The sequence below is a fragment of the Fonsecaea pedrosoi genome (assembly GCF_000835455.1).
Source record: "Fonsecaea pedrosoi CBS 271.37 unplaced genomic scaffold supercont1.6, whole genome shotgun sequence".
Taxonomy (NCBI): domain Eukaryota; kingdom Fungi; phylum Ascomycota; class Eurotiomycetes; order Chaetothyriales; family Herpotrichiellaceae; genus Fonsecaea; species Fonsecaea pedrosoi.
Window position 1 is genome coordinate 1,864,107 of NW_013550610.1, and position 12,561 is coordinate 1,876,667.

At 53.0% G+C, this 12,561-nt stretch overlaps 4 protein-coding genes across 4 annotated transcripts; 3 read left to right on the forward strand and 1 right to left on the reverse strand.

Moving 5' to 3' along the window:
• Positions 1–144: 144 nt before the first annotated feature.
• On the forward strand, positions 145–1,884 carry Z517_09496 (uncharacterized protein; the record flags this gene model as incomplete). Its single annotated transcript, XM_013425404.1, has 6 exons — positions 145–285; positions 559–693; positions 905–1,000; positions 1,089–1,144; positions 1,248–1,675; positions 1,772–1,884. 6 exons carry the CDS (start codon positions 145–147, stop codon positions 1,882–1,884), a joined length of 969 nt encoding a protein of 322 aa, XP_013280858.1.
• A 97-nt stretch (positions 1,885–1,981) lies between these two features.
• On the reverse strand, positions 1,982–2,767 carry Z517_09497 (ribosome biogenesis protein NSA2; the record flags this gene model as incomplete). The annotated part of the gene is made up of 1 exon (XM_013425405.1): positions 1,982–2,767. One exon carries the CDS (start codon positions 2,765–2,767, stop codon positions 1,982–1,984), a length of 786 nt encoding a protein of 261 aa, XP_013280859.1.
• A 2,542-nt stretch (positions 2,768–5,309) lies between these two features.
• On the forward strand, positions 5,310–7,955 carry Z517_09498 (uncharacterized protein; the record flags this gene model as incomplete). Its single annotated transcript, XM_013425406.1, has 1 exon — positions 5,310–7,955. The coding sequence occupies one exon, from the start codon at positions 5,310–5,312 to the stop codon at positions 7,953–7,955; it is 2,646 nt and encodes an 881-aa protein (XP_013280860.1).
• An 893-nt stretch (positions 7,956–8,848) lies between these two features.
• Positions 8,849–12,293, forward strand: Z517_09499 (nitrite reductase [NAD(P)H], large subunit; the record flags this gene model as incomplete). Its single annotated transcript, XM_013425407.1, has 2 exons — positions 8,849–8,991; positions 9,074–12,293. The coding sequence occupies 2 exons, from the start codon at positions 8,849–8,851 to the stop codon at positions 12,291–12,293; spliced, it is 3,363 nt and encodes a 1,120-aa protein (XP_013280861.1).
• Between the last annotated feature and the right edge of the window lie 268 nt (positions 12,294–12,561).

Genomic DNA, 12,561 nt, shown 5'->3' on the forward strand with positions numbered 1-12,561 from the left:
AGAACAAGAATCCTCATTCTACCTTTCAGGCCCATCCATCAATCAGTCTGTCTGTCGGTCTGTCTGTCAACCGGTCAGCCACCAAGAAATCGTGTCCAAGCGAGTCCTTTATTTGATATACAACTTCGACTCCAACTCTAAGCCATGGCGGCTGGTTTCGCTGGTGCAGGCGCAGGCCCAAAACTCAGCACGTCAGACGACCTGCTGATCTGCTGTGCGTGCGGCGCGCAGTACGACGTGGACAAAGACACGGGTAGGGATAAGGATGAGTGTCGGATCTGCGAGGTATGTGTGACGCCCAGCTCTGGCCCTGGGCATTGGCTTCGACCCTGGCACTGGCACTGTCTGATTGAGTCCTGTCGTGTCTGCCTGTTCCCTTTCTGCGTTTGTACCACCCCCGAAGAGGGAGAGGGAGAGGGAGAGGGAGAGGGGGTTGTCTGTCGTGTTTCTTATTCAGAACAGCCAGCCTTGGGCCATGTACATCCGTCGCTCGCTCTCATACCTCTGAGACTCCGTGGCCATGAACATCCATTCACGATCATAACCGCCTCTCCATAGGACCCCAGACAATTCGTTCCCCCGTCAGGCCAAGCGTTCACGACACTGCGCAAGCTCAAAGAGGGACCCTACACCAACGTCTTTGAGGTGTGCGACCACAACGATACCGTCGTCGAGATCCACACTGAACCAAAGGTATGTTTCTCCACCCTATCTACACACACACACACACACACACACGGACGGACAGACGGACGGACGTATGTGTGTACGTATGTGTCTGTCTACCTTGGTGTCTGCCTGGGTATCTACTTGGGTATATGGATATATATATCCGGGTATATGATAATATCATATCGTACCTCTCCTACTACCATGTATTGACCGAGCACGGGCTGTGTGATAGTTCGGAATCGGCCAGGGAGCGCGCCTGATCAGGACGCCCAACGGCAATGTCCTCTGGGACTTGGTGGCGTATTTGGACCAGGATACCGTGGACAAGGTACGTTCGTACGTTCATTACCTGGTCACTGCTCGAGGAACATAAAGAAACAGATATGGATTGAAGGTTGATGCGTAAAGCCTGGCAGATTACCGAGCTGGGCGGGTTGAAATTCATCATCATTTCACATCCGCATTTTTATACGTAAGACAGACCTTGACCTGTCAAGTCTCGGGTCTCTCTACCAGGCTTGAGGGTCGTCGTGTGGTATTCTTCAATGCTGACAACGGATCCGCAAATCCCTCAGAACCTGGGCCGACTGGTCCTCTACATTCAATTGCCCCGTGTACATGACCGAGGTCGACTCGGTCTGGGCCAACAGAAAAGACGCGCCGTCGGCAACTCTAAAACTGTTAACAGAACCCAGCACGGAGCTCCTCCCGGGCCTCACGTCGGTCATCTGCGGAGGGCACTTTCCCGGCAGCCAGGTCCTGCACTCGCTCCCGCCAAACACGCCCGTCCCGACGCTCTTCGTCGCAGACACCATCTTCGCGGTGCAGTCGAGCCACAATCCCGACCCGGGCAAGCGGAGTGACACCATCTCGTACCAGTTCCTCTGGAGCATTCCCAACTTTATCCCCTTGCCGCCGGAAGAGGTTCTCAAGATCTGGAGGGCGCTCAAGCCGTTGGAGTTCAAGGCAACTTATGGTGTCATGGCCAAAATCACCAATGTCTGTGAGTCTGCTTCATCCTTCTCTTTTGTTGTGACCCCCTGCAGCCTGACTTCGAGCACACATCGCTGATCGTTTCGGGTCGTCGTTATTTCATTAGTCGAGAAACCCGGACAGAGTCTGAGTCTCAAGGGGAGGTTGCTCCAGAGCGCCAAAATCGCCGTCAAAGCAATGGGGTATTCGGACCATGCCATTTTCGCCGAGGAGCTGTGAATGATGAAAAGCCGCTGGAGGAACGTAGGACACATGGGGTGGGTGATTCGCCTTTTCCATCCATCTGATCATGTTGAACGCATGGCATCCGTACTTTTCAGACCAAAAGAACTGCATTCAAACATCCGTCACGGCTAGGATCGTTCGTTACCTGCGCGTACTTCCCCCACACCACTTTCCCACCGGTTGTGACCAGTCCCAGCTCCGACACGTTGACCTCAATAACAGTGCCCTTGGTCAGCACGCCCAACTGCGTGTAGAGTGGATTTTGTGGGTTCTTCTTGACGCTGATTATGGGTAACTGCACCGTGACGCCCAACTCAGGATGTGTGACATTAGCCTTTTTGTACCGGAGACCCATGGGGCGAATGAAGCGCTCGTATTTGACGGGCCGTCTGGTGAAATCGGGCCCGACAAAGGTCGGCTGCGTGATCATCCTCTTCCAGCTCTTCTTGGCCGTCTTCTTTCCCGTCTTGACCACCTTGAACATCTCCTCCTCGCTGATGCCCTTGACCTTGGGCAGCGGCACCGAGAACTTGGCCGCCTTCTCGGCCCGTTTGTTCTTGATCGCGCTGGAGAGTGCCTTGGCCTGGTTGGCTTGGGATCGATCGAGCAGGTAACCGGGCAGGGGCGTCGACGAGGGTTCGTTCGGTGCAGCCGACTTGACGTCTCGCTCCTCCTGCGCCTTGATGGCCTTTCTCATCTGTATCTTCTCCGCGTGTCGCTTCTTCTGGTGCAACTTCGCTCGCAGGCCGCGCAGGTTCTGCGCCTTCTCGGACATGGCGTGCCCTTCACGGGCCTCTCGCTTTCGTACTCGCTCATCGTGGTCAAGCCGCTTGCCGTGCTGTTTCTGCCAGCGTTCGATGTACTCGTTCTGAGGCATGGTGGATTTGCTCTCTTTGGAAACAAAGGTGTTGGTGCAGGAGCAGGAGCAGTTGTGCTGTATCGTTAGGCCAACCGAGTCGCTCACTCACTCGCTCTGCGTACAATGTACAGAAAAAGTTTCGGTGAATCAACTGCCCGCAAAAATTTCCAGGGTGGGGGCTAGTAGTTATGGTCACGTGCGCCAAGGCGAGGAGCCAAAATCGACAGAGTCGGAGAACTTTCTCTTCTAGGACAAGTCAGGCAAGTTGGCTGTCGCTTGAAGGTCGCTGGCTGCCTGACCAACCTACGAATGCAAGGCGGACCAACCACCTCGAGCACAGCGCACCATGCGCTGATCGGAGAAGTCTTCCAACGACACTAGAACCATTCAGACAACCAGCAAGCCAACTCAGTAATGCGATGGTGGCAAAGACCCTACCCTCCCAGCCTCCCTGGCCCCCCCTCGCTACCTCGTCGCCCCTTTCCTTCAAGTAAGCAAAAAGAAGTCCGCCAACCCCGTAGCTTGCCCCGTCGGACAGATGCATCCGTAATCCACGTGGAGTACCTCGTACTCTCACATCACGCATATCAGGCCAACCAAGTCTTGCGGCAAGGTTGACAAGCTCTGCCAATGCTACTGCCAATGTCGGACGCGGTTCCACCGAGTACTTTGGCATCCTTTTTTGTTGGGGGAAAGAGGAAAGTGTCAACCTCGACATTATCCCTCACGATTTATTCAAGTACGAGGTTATGACAACATGTCCCCGACATGGAAATTCTGCTTTCTGAGGCGTTTGTTGCAACAGAGCAGCTTTTAACGTAAAAATAATCCTGACAACAGAAACTGAATCACTCTCAATCATCTGAGAATGAATGTGTGACGTATTTCTTGGAATCTTGAATAAACACAGGCCAGGAATTTGTCTCTTTTGTTTTCGGATTCGACATCCAAGCGCCAACAAATGGGTAATGGAGTGTCATTATTCCGTCCGAGGGAATTAATTACCTAGTTGGGAAGAGTAGATGCTCGTGATGCTGGACCAAGGAACTAGTCGGACGGTTGCAGCAGCCAGTGCAGCCAGCCTTTGGGCTGGGGAGTCGAATGTGTACCTCGTATAAGCGAATCAATGCATTGGTGTGTTGGCAACGCTCTTGCGCAAGGCGCCTGGTGTTCCACGCAACTTACGAGGTTTGAGCAAAAGGTACGATTCTCTCGACTTGCAATCAGTCTGCGAAGTCCGTGTCAAGGCTTGTTTCCTTGTCAGGGCCCAAATACAGCACGAATTGACACGGAAAGAGTCGTAGGGTAAGTAAACAGGGGAGAGAGGCGTGTTTTTACTCATCGAGTTTGCGGTCTTTCGAAGTTGTTGAGGGCCTACACAAACTCCCGGCCTAAAGATCTCAATGGCAGCCCAGGTCAAGCAGATTGCTCAAAATTGATGTCTGTGCTGATCGTTCTGGAGTTGCAATAAGGGTTTCAATGCGAGGGAACGGAACCTGCGCCATTCCTAACATGCTCGTCGCTAGCCCAACAACCTCCTTCGGAGGTGAGGGTCCGTCTCCCCTGTTTGCCAGGGTTTTGACAGCGCCGCCTCTATTCTCGTCAATGTATTCAAGGAGGAGATACGGACTTCCCTTTCGCAGCCGCTGTAATGTGGGACAAACTTCGGAAGTTAGAGGACGGCCGAGCCAGGATAATAAGTAGCACCTAAGGAGGTAGAAGAAACGGTGGTTCAATGGAAATGAACTGTAAGGACTATGTGAGCAGAAGATACCAAATCGGGCACATTGAGGATATGCACACTGTCCAGTGTCAATAACGAAACTTGAGAGGTGATAGGTCGGCAAGTCTGGACATTACTGATGCGTCAATGCGGCTTCGCGATTCAAGCTCCACGAAGGAGGATGAAGAACATCTCTTTGAGCCTGATAGAGGCGACTTCATCTCTCGCTGGCATTCTCCCCTATACGCAGGGATGCTGGTTCAAAGTCCCAACATGAAAGGCGCAGTTGGAGGGGTCGGTGCACTAGGCTTCTTTGGGCCACTGCATCACGTGAAACATGAACAAAGGTGTCCGATGATTCTGTCTGACAAATTTGGGATTTAGGTAAGGTCATTACCGCCCAAAATGGTCTAACCTTATGAGGAAAGGTACAATAGATAAGCGGAAGGCACAGCATCTCCTCGCAATAACATCACACGTTGATCCCGCGATCGTTCCGCGGATCTTCCTCGCTTCATTTCTTGCAGGTTCGCTCTAGACAGATTGCTTTGCTGTTCTTCCTTCTAGATTTCGGACAGGTGTGGCGATTCAATAATGGAATTAGAAGAAAGAAATCCCACTGCTGACGCAGGACCCTGGGGAGGGGCCTCGCCAGCTCATCGTTGTCTTATGATGCCCTCGTACAACCTAAACCGATGGCCATCGTGCCTTGGACCATCCTGAGACCCTTTTCCCATCCTTTCCAATGTCTCGCTAGAGTCACAATTCTTACAGACCACAAGAGAGCCAGATATTCGTCGGAGCTCCTCCATCGTCATCCTCTCGCTCGATGCCGAGATGGAAGAACTAAATACAGACAGCCAGGGCATCCCCGAACGGATTGAAGAAGCAGACATTCGGCTCGTCAAAGATGTTCTACCACCTTCGCCGCCATTAACCAACGGTAGCATGTCAGAGCTGGACGGCGGAAAACTAGATATACCACTTCCACCTCCGACCGTTGCCCCTACCAAAGTCCTGGACCTCGACTTGAAGACACCGGATAGCCATGTACCGCGTGACCCGAGACTGATCAGACTGACCGGAGTCCACCCATTCAATGTCGAAGCACCCCTCACAGAACTATTCAGCGAAGGTTTCCTGACAAGTCCGGAACTGTTTTATGTCAGGAACCATGGCGCTGTACCGCAGGTCAAGGACGAAGATATTATTGACTGGCAATTTACAGTGGAAGGGCTGGTGGAAAAACCGATGACAATATCACTAAAAGAGTTGATGACCGAATACGAGCAAGTAACGTATCCAATCACCCTCGTGTGTGCAGGGAATCGAAGAAAGGAACAGAACATGGTCCGAAAGAGCAAAGGGTTCTCTTGGGGCGCCGCTGGACTCTCAACGGCTCTCTTCACCGGCGTCGTCATGTCCGATGTCATCAGAAGAGCGAGGCCCATGCGGAATGCTAGGTATGTCTGTATGGAAGGCGCCGACAGACTTCCCAATGGATTCTATGGCACATCTGTCAAGTTGAACTGGGCCTTGGACGCTAATCGAGGCTTCATGCTCGCTTACAAGATGAACGGCGAGACACTCCGACCGGATCACGGCAAGCCTTTGCGTGCAGTGATCCCCGGCCAGATCGGAGGTCGGTCTGTCAAATGGCTGAAGAAGCTGATTGTCACAGATGCACCCAGTGACAACTGGTATCACATCTACGACAACCGGGTCCTGCCGACCATGATTTCTCCTGAAGAGGCGGCAAGCAATACGAATTGGTGGATGGATGAACGGTATGCCATCTACGACCTTAGTCCCAACTCTGTCATCTGTTTCCCCCAGCACGAGGAGCGGCTGTGCCTGAACCGAGCCCCTCACACCTACAGAGCCAGAGGATATGCCTATAGTGGAGGTGGCCGCCGCATCACACGGGTTGAGATCTCACTGGACAAAGGCAAAACGTGGCGGCTGGCAGAAATTGACTACGTCGAGGACCGTTACCGACACGTGGAGAAAGACCTGTTTGGGGGCCGGCTTGACATGTCGTGGCGCGAAACGTGCTTTTGCTGGTGTTTCTGGTCGATCAGTCTACTCACCGACGAACTCGCCAGAGCAAAAGACATCCTCGTGCGTTCAATGGACGAAAGCATGAATGTTCAGCCACGCGACATGTACTGGTCTGTTCTAGGGATGATGAATAACCCCTGGTTCCGTGTCACGATCACCCTGGATGGCGAGCACCTCCGCTTCGAACACCCGACCCAGCCTGCACTAATGCCTGGCGGCTGGATGGAAAGGGTTAAGAAGTCCGGGGGTAACTTGGCCAACGGCTTTTGGGGGGAGAGACTTGACGGTGAAGAACCAACGATCTCCATCGAAGAACAGGCCAAGGAAATCTCTATGGTCAAGGAAGGTCTCAAGAACCTTGTCACCATCGACGAGCTTCAGAAACATGGCACCGAGCAACAGCCCTGGTTCGTGGTCAAGGGCGAAGTGTATGACGGCACGGCCTTCCTGAAGGAGCATCCAGGTGGAGCGCAAAGTATCATCTCGGCGGCAGGATTAGATAGTACTGAGGAGTTTCTCGCAATCCACAGCGAAACAGCCAAGGCTATGATGCCCAAGTATCATGTCGGGTCACTTGATGACGCCGCCAAAGCTGCTTTGATGGCGGGCGAGATTGAGATCGAGCAGTCTGCGAAACCTGCCGATGTCTTCCTGAATGCCAAAGCATGGAAGAAGGCTATCCTCCGCAGCAAGCGAGTTGTTTCTGGGGATACTCGTATCTTTACTTACACATTGGAGCATCCAGAGCAACGCCTCGGCTTACCCGTCGGTCAACATCTCATGGTGAGGCTCCGAGACCCCGTCACCCGCGAAGCCATCATACGCAGTTATACTCCCATCTCGGATATCAACGACCAGGGCTTCGTGGAGATGCTCGTTAAAGTGTACTTTGCAAATGCAGGCCGCGCGGGTGGCCAGATGTCCCTGGCGATGGATGCTCTGCCCATCGGACATTTCGTCGAGATAAAGGGACCGATCGGCAAGTTCGAGTACGTTGGCCGTGGCAAATGTCTCGTCTACGAGCAGGAGAGGATTGTCGACTCGTTCATCATGATCTGTGGAGGAAGTGGAATCACGCCCATCTATCAAGTCTTCCGGGCCATCGTTCGAGACCCCGATGACAAGACGCAGTGCACCATCTTTGACGGGAATCGGTTTTTCGAGGATATTTTGTGCCGAGAAGAGCTCGACGCTTTGCTGATGGGGAATGAGCACAGATGTAGAGTCCTGCATACGCTTACCAACCCGCCCAGAGACTGGACGGGCTTGAGAGGACGCATCACCGGCCAGTTGGTTCTCGATCACTCTACCAGAACAGATGAAACGCTGATACTCATATGTGGTCCAGAGGCGATGGAGAAGACCATGCGTGAAGCGCTGCTGGAGCAGGGTTGGCGTGATGACCAAGTGATGGTCTTTTAGAAGTTTGCGTTGTCACCGATCAGGATTGGCAGGACATTGTCATTGCGTAGGGCAGGCTGCACTCCCATAGGTGATTCTAGGCCATCCAACGGGTCGTACTCCGCATAGTCAAGATAATTCTGAGAGCACGGGCTGATTCCATGAAGATATAACCAGCATGGAGAGACATTGAGCGGACATGACAATCTCACGTGATGGGAAATATCTTCGAGGTGTTTCTATCATACCAGTACATTACGGTAATTTTTACTGACCGTGACAGCGCCAATGTATTAATCAAGACATGCTAGTCAGCATGTTATCGCAACGTCTCACAACCACTCAAGTCTCGACTTTTCTCCCCTTCTCCAGCCCCGGTCTTCTTATCTCTCACGCTCCACCACCTCTCGTCAAATCTCCAAGGACCATGGAGAAAAGCCATGGTCAACATCTCTGTTCGTAGTCTCGCAGTCGCTCCTGTCCGTGCTTGTGCGGACGACTCAATGACGATAGAAAATGACAATGTGATAATTCGCTATTGGCTGTTGCAGAACACTCCAATTGGGACTGGGAGCAGCAGTTCCTCGCCTGGGATCTACGTCCCAAAGTCTCGCTGATAGGCTGACGTTTCCACCTTCCCAGCTCCCAGTAAATATTACCCAAGCTCCCCGCGGAGATCGTGGTCTCTGTGGGTTGCGGCGTCGCGTCACCGACCTGGGAACATGGCAAACTGAGATCAGGTCGGCTTGTGGACAAGTTTCTTTCTTTTCTCTGACACTCTTCTAGTACCTGATGTGACATTCTTACTTGAAGCAGAGCATTTGTATCCTGAATAATGCGACTGCGTTGACTTACTCGCAGTTGTGCATTATTCGAAGGGTATCAACCGGGCAGGCTGAAGAGAAGTGGACAACATGTCATGGCCAACAACATCGCCTGATATGGCTATCAACCGCTACCCGGAACAGGTGGAATCCCACGGTGATGGAAAGCCGACCTCAGGTCAAAGGAAGAAGGTGGTGGTTGTCGGTCTGGGAATGGTCGGCATAGCCTTTGTGTAAGTTCACAGACGGCGTTGGGCCAGGATACGACGAACCTGGGAACCAGATCAGAGCATCCAGCTAATCGCCGCTTGACAGAGAGAAGCTCCTCAAACTCGATGCCCAGAGGAAAGAATACAACATCGTGGTCATTGGCGAGGAACCTCATCTCGCCTACAACCGCGTCGGATTGACCAGCTTCTTTCAGCACAGACGAGTCGAGTCGCTTTACCTCAACCCGGAGTCTTGGTATAAGACCCACGCAACAGACTCTTTCGGCTACCATCTGAACACGCTCGTGACCGAAATCAAGCCGGAGCAGAAAGTTGTGGTAACAGCTTCAGGTGATACGATACCTTACGACACCCTTGTTCTGGCTACGGGGTCCGATGCCATTCTCCCACGGCATACCCCCGGCCATGATGCAAATGGAGTGTTTGTATACAGAACCATTGACGATCTTCAGAAGCTCATCGCCTTCGCGACGACCGTCAAGGATACAACAGGCTGCGTCGTGGGTGGCGGACTCCTAGGTCTCGAAGCAGCCAAAGCCATGATGGACCTGGAGGAATTCAAGCAGGTCAAACTCATTGAAAGAAACAGATGGGTCCTGTCGCGGCAGCTCGATGGAGATGCTGGTGCCATGGTCGTCGAGCTCGTCCGCAATCTCGGACTCGACGTTATGCTTGGCAAGAGGGTTGGAAGAATCTTGACCAACGAGGACAACGCTGTGAGGGGTGTTGTCTTCGAGGACGGCGAGGATATGGAGTGTTCCTGCATCATGTTCGCCATCGGCATCAAGGCGAGAGACGAGTTGGCCAGGGCTGCGGGTTTGAAGTGCTCCGACCGAGGAGGTGGTGTCGTGGTCGATGACGATCTCAGGACGAGTGACCCAAGCATATACGCAATTGGCGAATGTGCAAGCTGGGGAGAGCAAACGTTTGGTCTTATCGCACCAGGGATCGAACAAGCCGATGTCCTATCATTCAATCTCACCCAAGCCAAGTTCCACAGCCCTCGGACCTTTAAACGGCCAGATTTGAGCACAAAGCTGAAGTTGTTGGGTGTCGAAGTCGCCAGCTTCGGGGATTTCTTTGCCGACAGAGATGGACCGAAGGATCTTCCGAAGAGGCACGTCAAGCGGCAGGAGAAGAGAGCCGCGGACAAGCACCTCACCCATGGGTCTATACCTCCGGCCGTTAAAGCGATCACCTACAGAGACCCATTTGCGGCTGTATACAAGAAATATTTGTTCACCGTGGACGGCAAATATCTCCTTGGTGGTATGATGATCGGCGACACGAGGGACTATGTCAGACTGGTGCCGATGGTCAAGGACAAAAAGCAATTGGAGGTGCCTCCATCTCAATTCATCATCGGTGCATCAAAAGATGGCGAAGAAAGTGGCGACGACCTGTCAGACGACACACAAATCTGTTCTTGCCACAACGTCAGCAAAGGCGACGTCGCGAGCGTGGTCAAGGACGGCTCCTGCAAGTCGATTGGCGACGTCAAGTCTTGCACCAAGGCGGGCACAGGCTGCGGTGGGTGCATGCCTCTAGTTCAGTCTATATTCAACAAGGCGATGAAAGACATGGGTCAAGAAGTTCTGAACCATATTTGTCCTCACTTCAGATACTCACGGGCTGACCTCTACAACATTGTGTACGTCAAGAAACTGAAAGACTTTGGCGCAGTCATGAGATCCAGCGGCACCAATCCAGACAGCCTCGGATGTGAAGTGTGCAAGCCAGCCGTTGCGTCGATTCTCTCCAGCATGTTCAACAAGCACGTTATGGAGAAGCCACTTCACGGACTGCAGGATACCAACGACAAGTACCTTGGGAATATTCAGCGCAATGGAACGTTCTCTGTCATACCCCGTGTTGCTGGTGGTGAGATCAGCCCTGACAAACTCATCGTCATCGGCCAAGTTGCGAAGAAATACGGCCTCTATACCAAAATCACTGGTGGCCAACGCATTGACATGTTTGGTGCAAAGAAGCAGGATCTCCTCGATATCTGGTCGGAGCTTGTGGCAGGTGGACTCGAATCGGGCCACGCCTATGCCAAATCTCTCCGCACGGTCAAGTCGTGTGTAGGTACCACTTGGTGCCGCTTCGGCATCGGAGACTCGGTCGGTCTTGCTATCCGGCTGGAGGAGAGGTACAAGTCGATTCGAGCACCACACAAGATCAAAGGTGGCGTTTCCGGATGCGTCCGAGAATGTGCAGAAGCCCAAAACAAAGATTTCGGGTGCATTGCCACAGAAAAAGGCTTCAACATCTTCGTGGGAGGTAATGGCGGCGCGACGCCGAGACACTCGGAAATCCTGGCCAAAGACGTCCCCCCAGACGACGTCATCCCCATCCTCGACCGTTACTTGATGTTCTACATCCGAACAGCCGACAGGCTTCAGAGAACGGCTCGGTGGGTAGAAAATCTGCCTGGTGGTATCCAGTATCTGCGCGAGGTTATTCTAGAGGACAAGCTCGGCATCTGTGCGGAACTCGAGAAACAAATGCAAGAGCTTGTTGGGACATTCTTTTGCGAATGGACGGCAGTACTGAACGACCCGGAGAAGCGGAGAGCGTTTCAGCAATTTGCAAACACGGCAGACAACAGGGAACCTGCTGTGGAAAAGGTCGAGGAGAGAGGCCAGTTCAGGCCCGCGTACTGGAGCAAGGACTCGGTAGACGAAGACTTCAAGGGAACCCGGTGGTCCAGTCTTACGTGGCAACCCATTGTCGAGGCGAACAAGTTCCAAGACCTGGACACTGGCTCGTCACAAACCGTGATACGGGGCGACACGCAACTCGCCATCTTCAAACTAAAGGGCAAATACTACGCCAGCCAGCAAATGTGCCCGCACCGCCGAACCTTTGGACTCTCGGACGGCCTCGTGGGTGAAATCACCTCGCCCGGCTGCAAAGACAGCAAACTCTACGTCAGCTGCCCGTACCACAAGCGGAATTTCCAGCTGAACGGCGAGATTGAATTTGGTAAGAAGGATGCGGGCGCCGGCTCGTGCTCCAACGACAACAGTTTGTCCATCGCCACGTTCCCGGCCGAGGAGCGGGATGATGGTTGGGTGTACCTCAAGCTGCCGCCTGTGCAGGAGATGGACAATGTGCTTGGAACAAGCAAGTGGATGGTCAAGCAGGATGAAACACCGAGTCCCTTTGCCCGACTTGACAAGAGGCTCGGGTACGATAAAGGGCTGCGGCCCCAGAAGACGGTCGGGCCCTTGTCTGGGACTGGAAATGTGCGGGCTGGACGAGAAATCGGGGTGGCGGCGCAAAGGAGGATTGACTGGTAGTCTGTAGACAATCGGGCGATAAGACGTCAGGAATAGATACATTGTGTACCCGAGGACCATTCCATTCTCTTTATTCTTCACACTCAACTGTTAACACGCTTCCCGATCTCCAGGAGGTCGGCATTGGTCTTAAAAAGAGAGTCCATGACCAGACTGTCCGAGAAAAAGTGTCAGCCTTGTCACAGAAAAGAGTGCAAGGCTGAGAGCCAATCCAGCCAATCACATCTGAGGGACTTCGGCACTTTTCGGCTCTTAGCGCGTTTCGCAT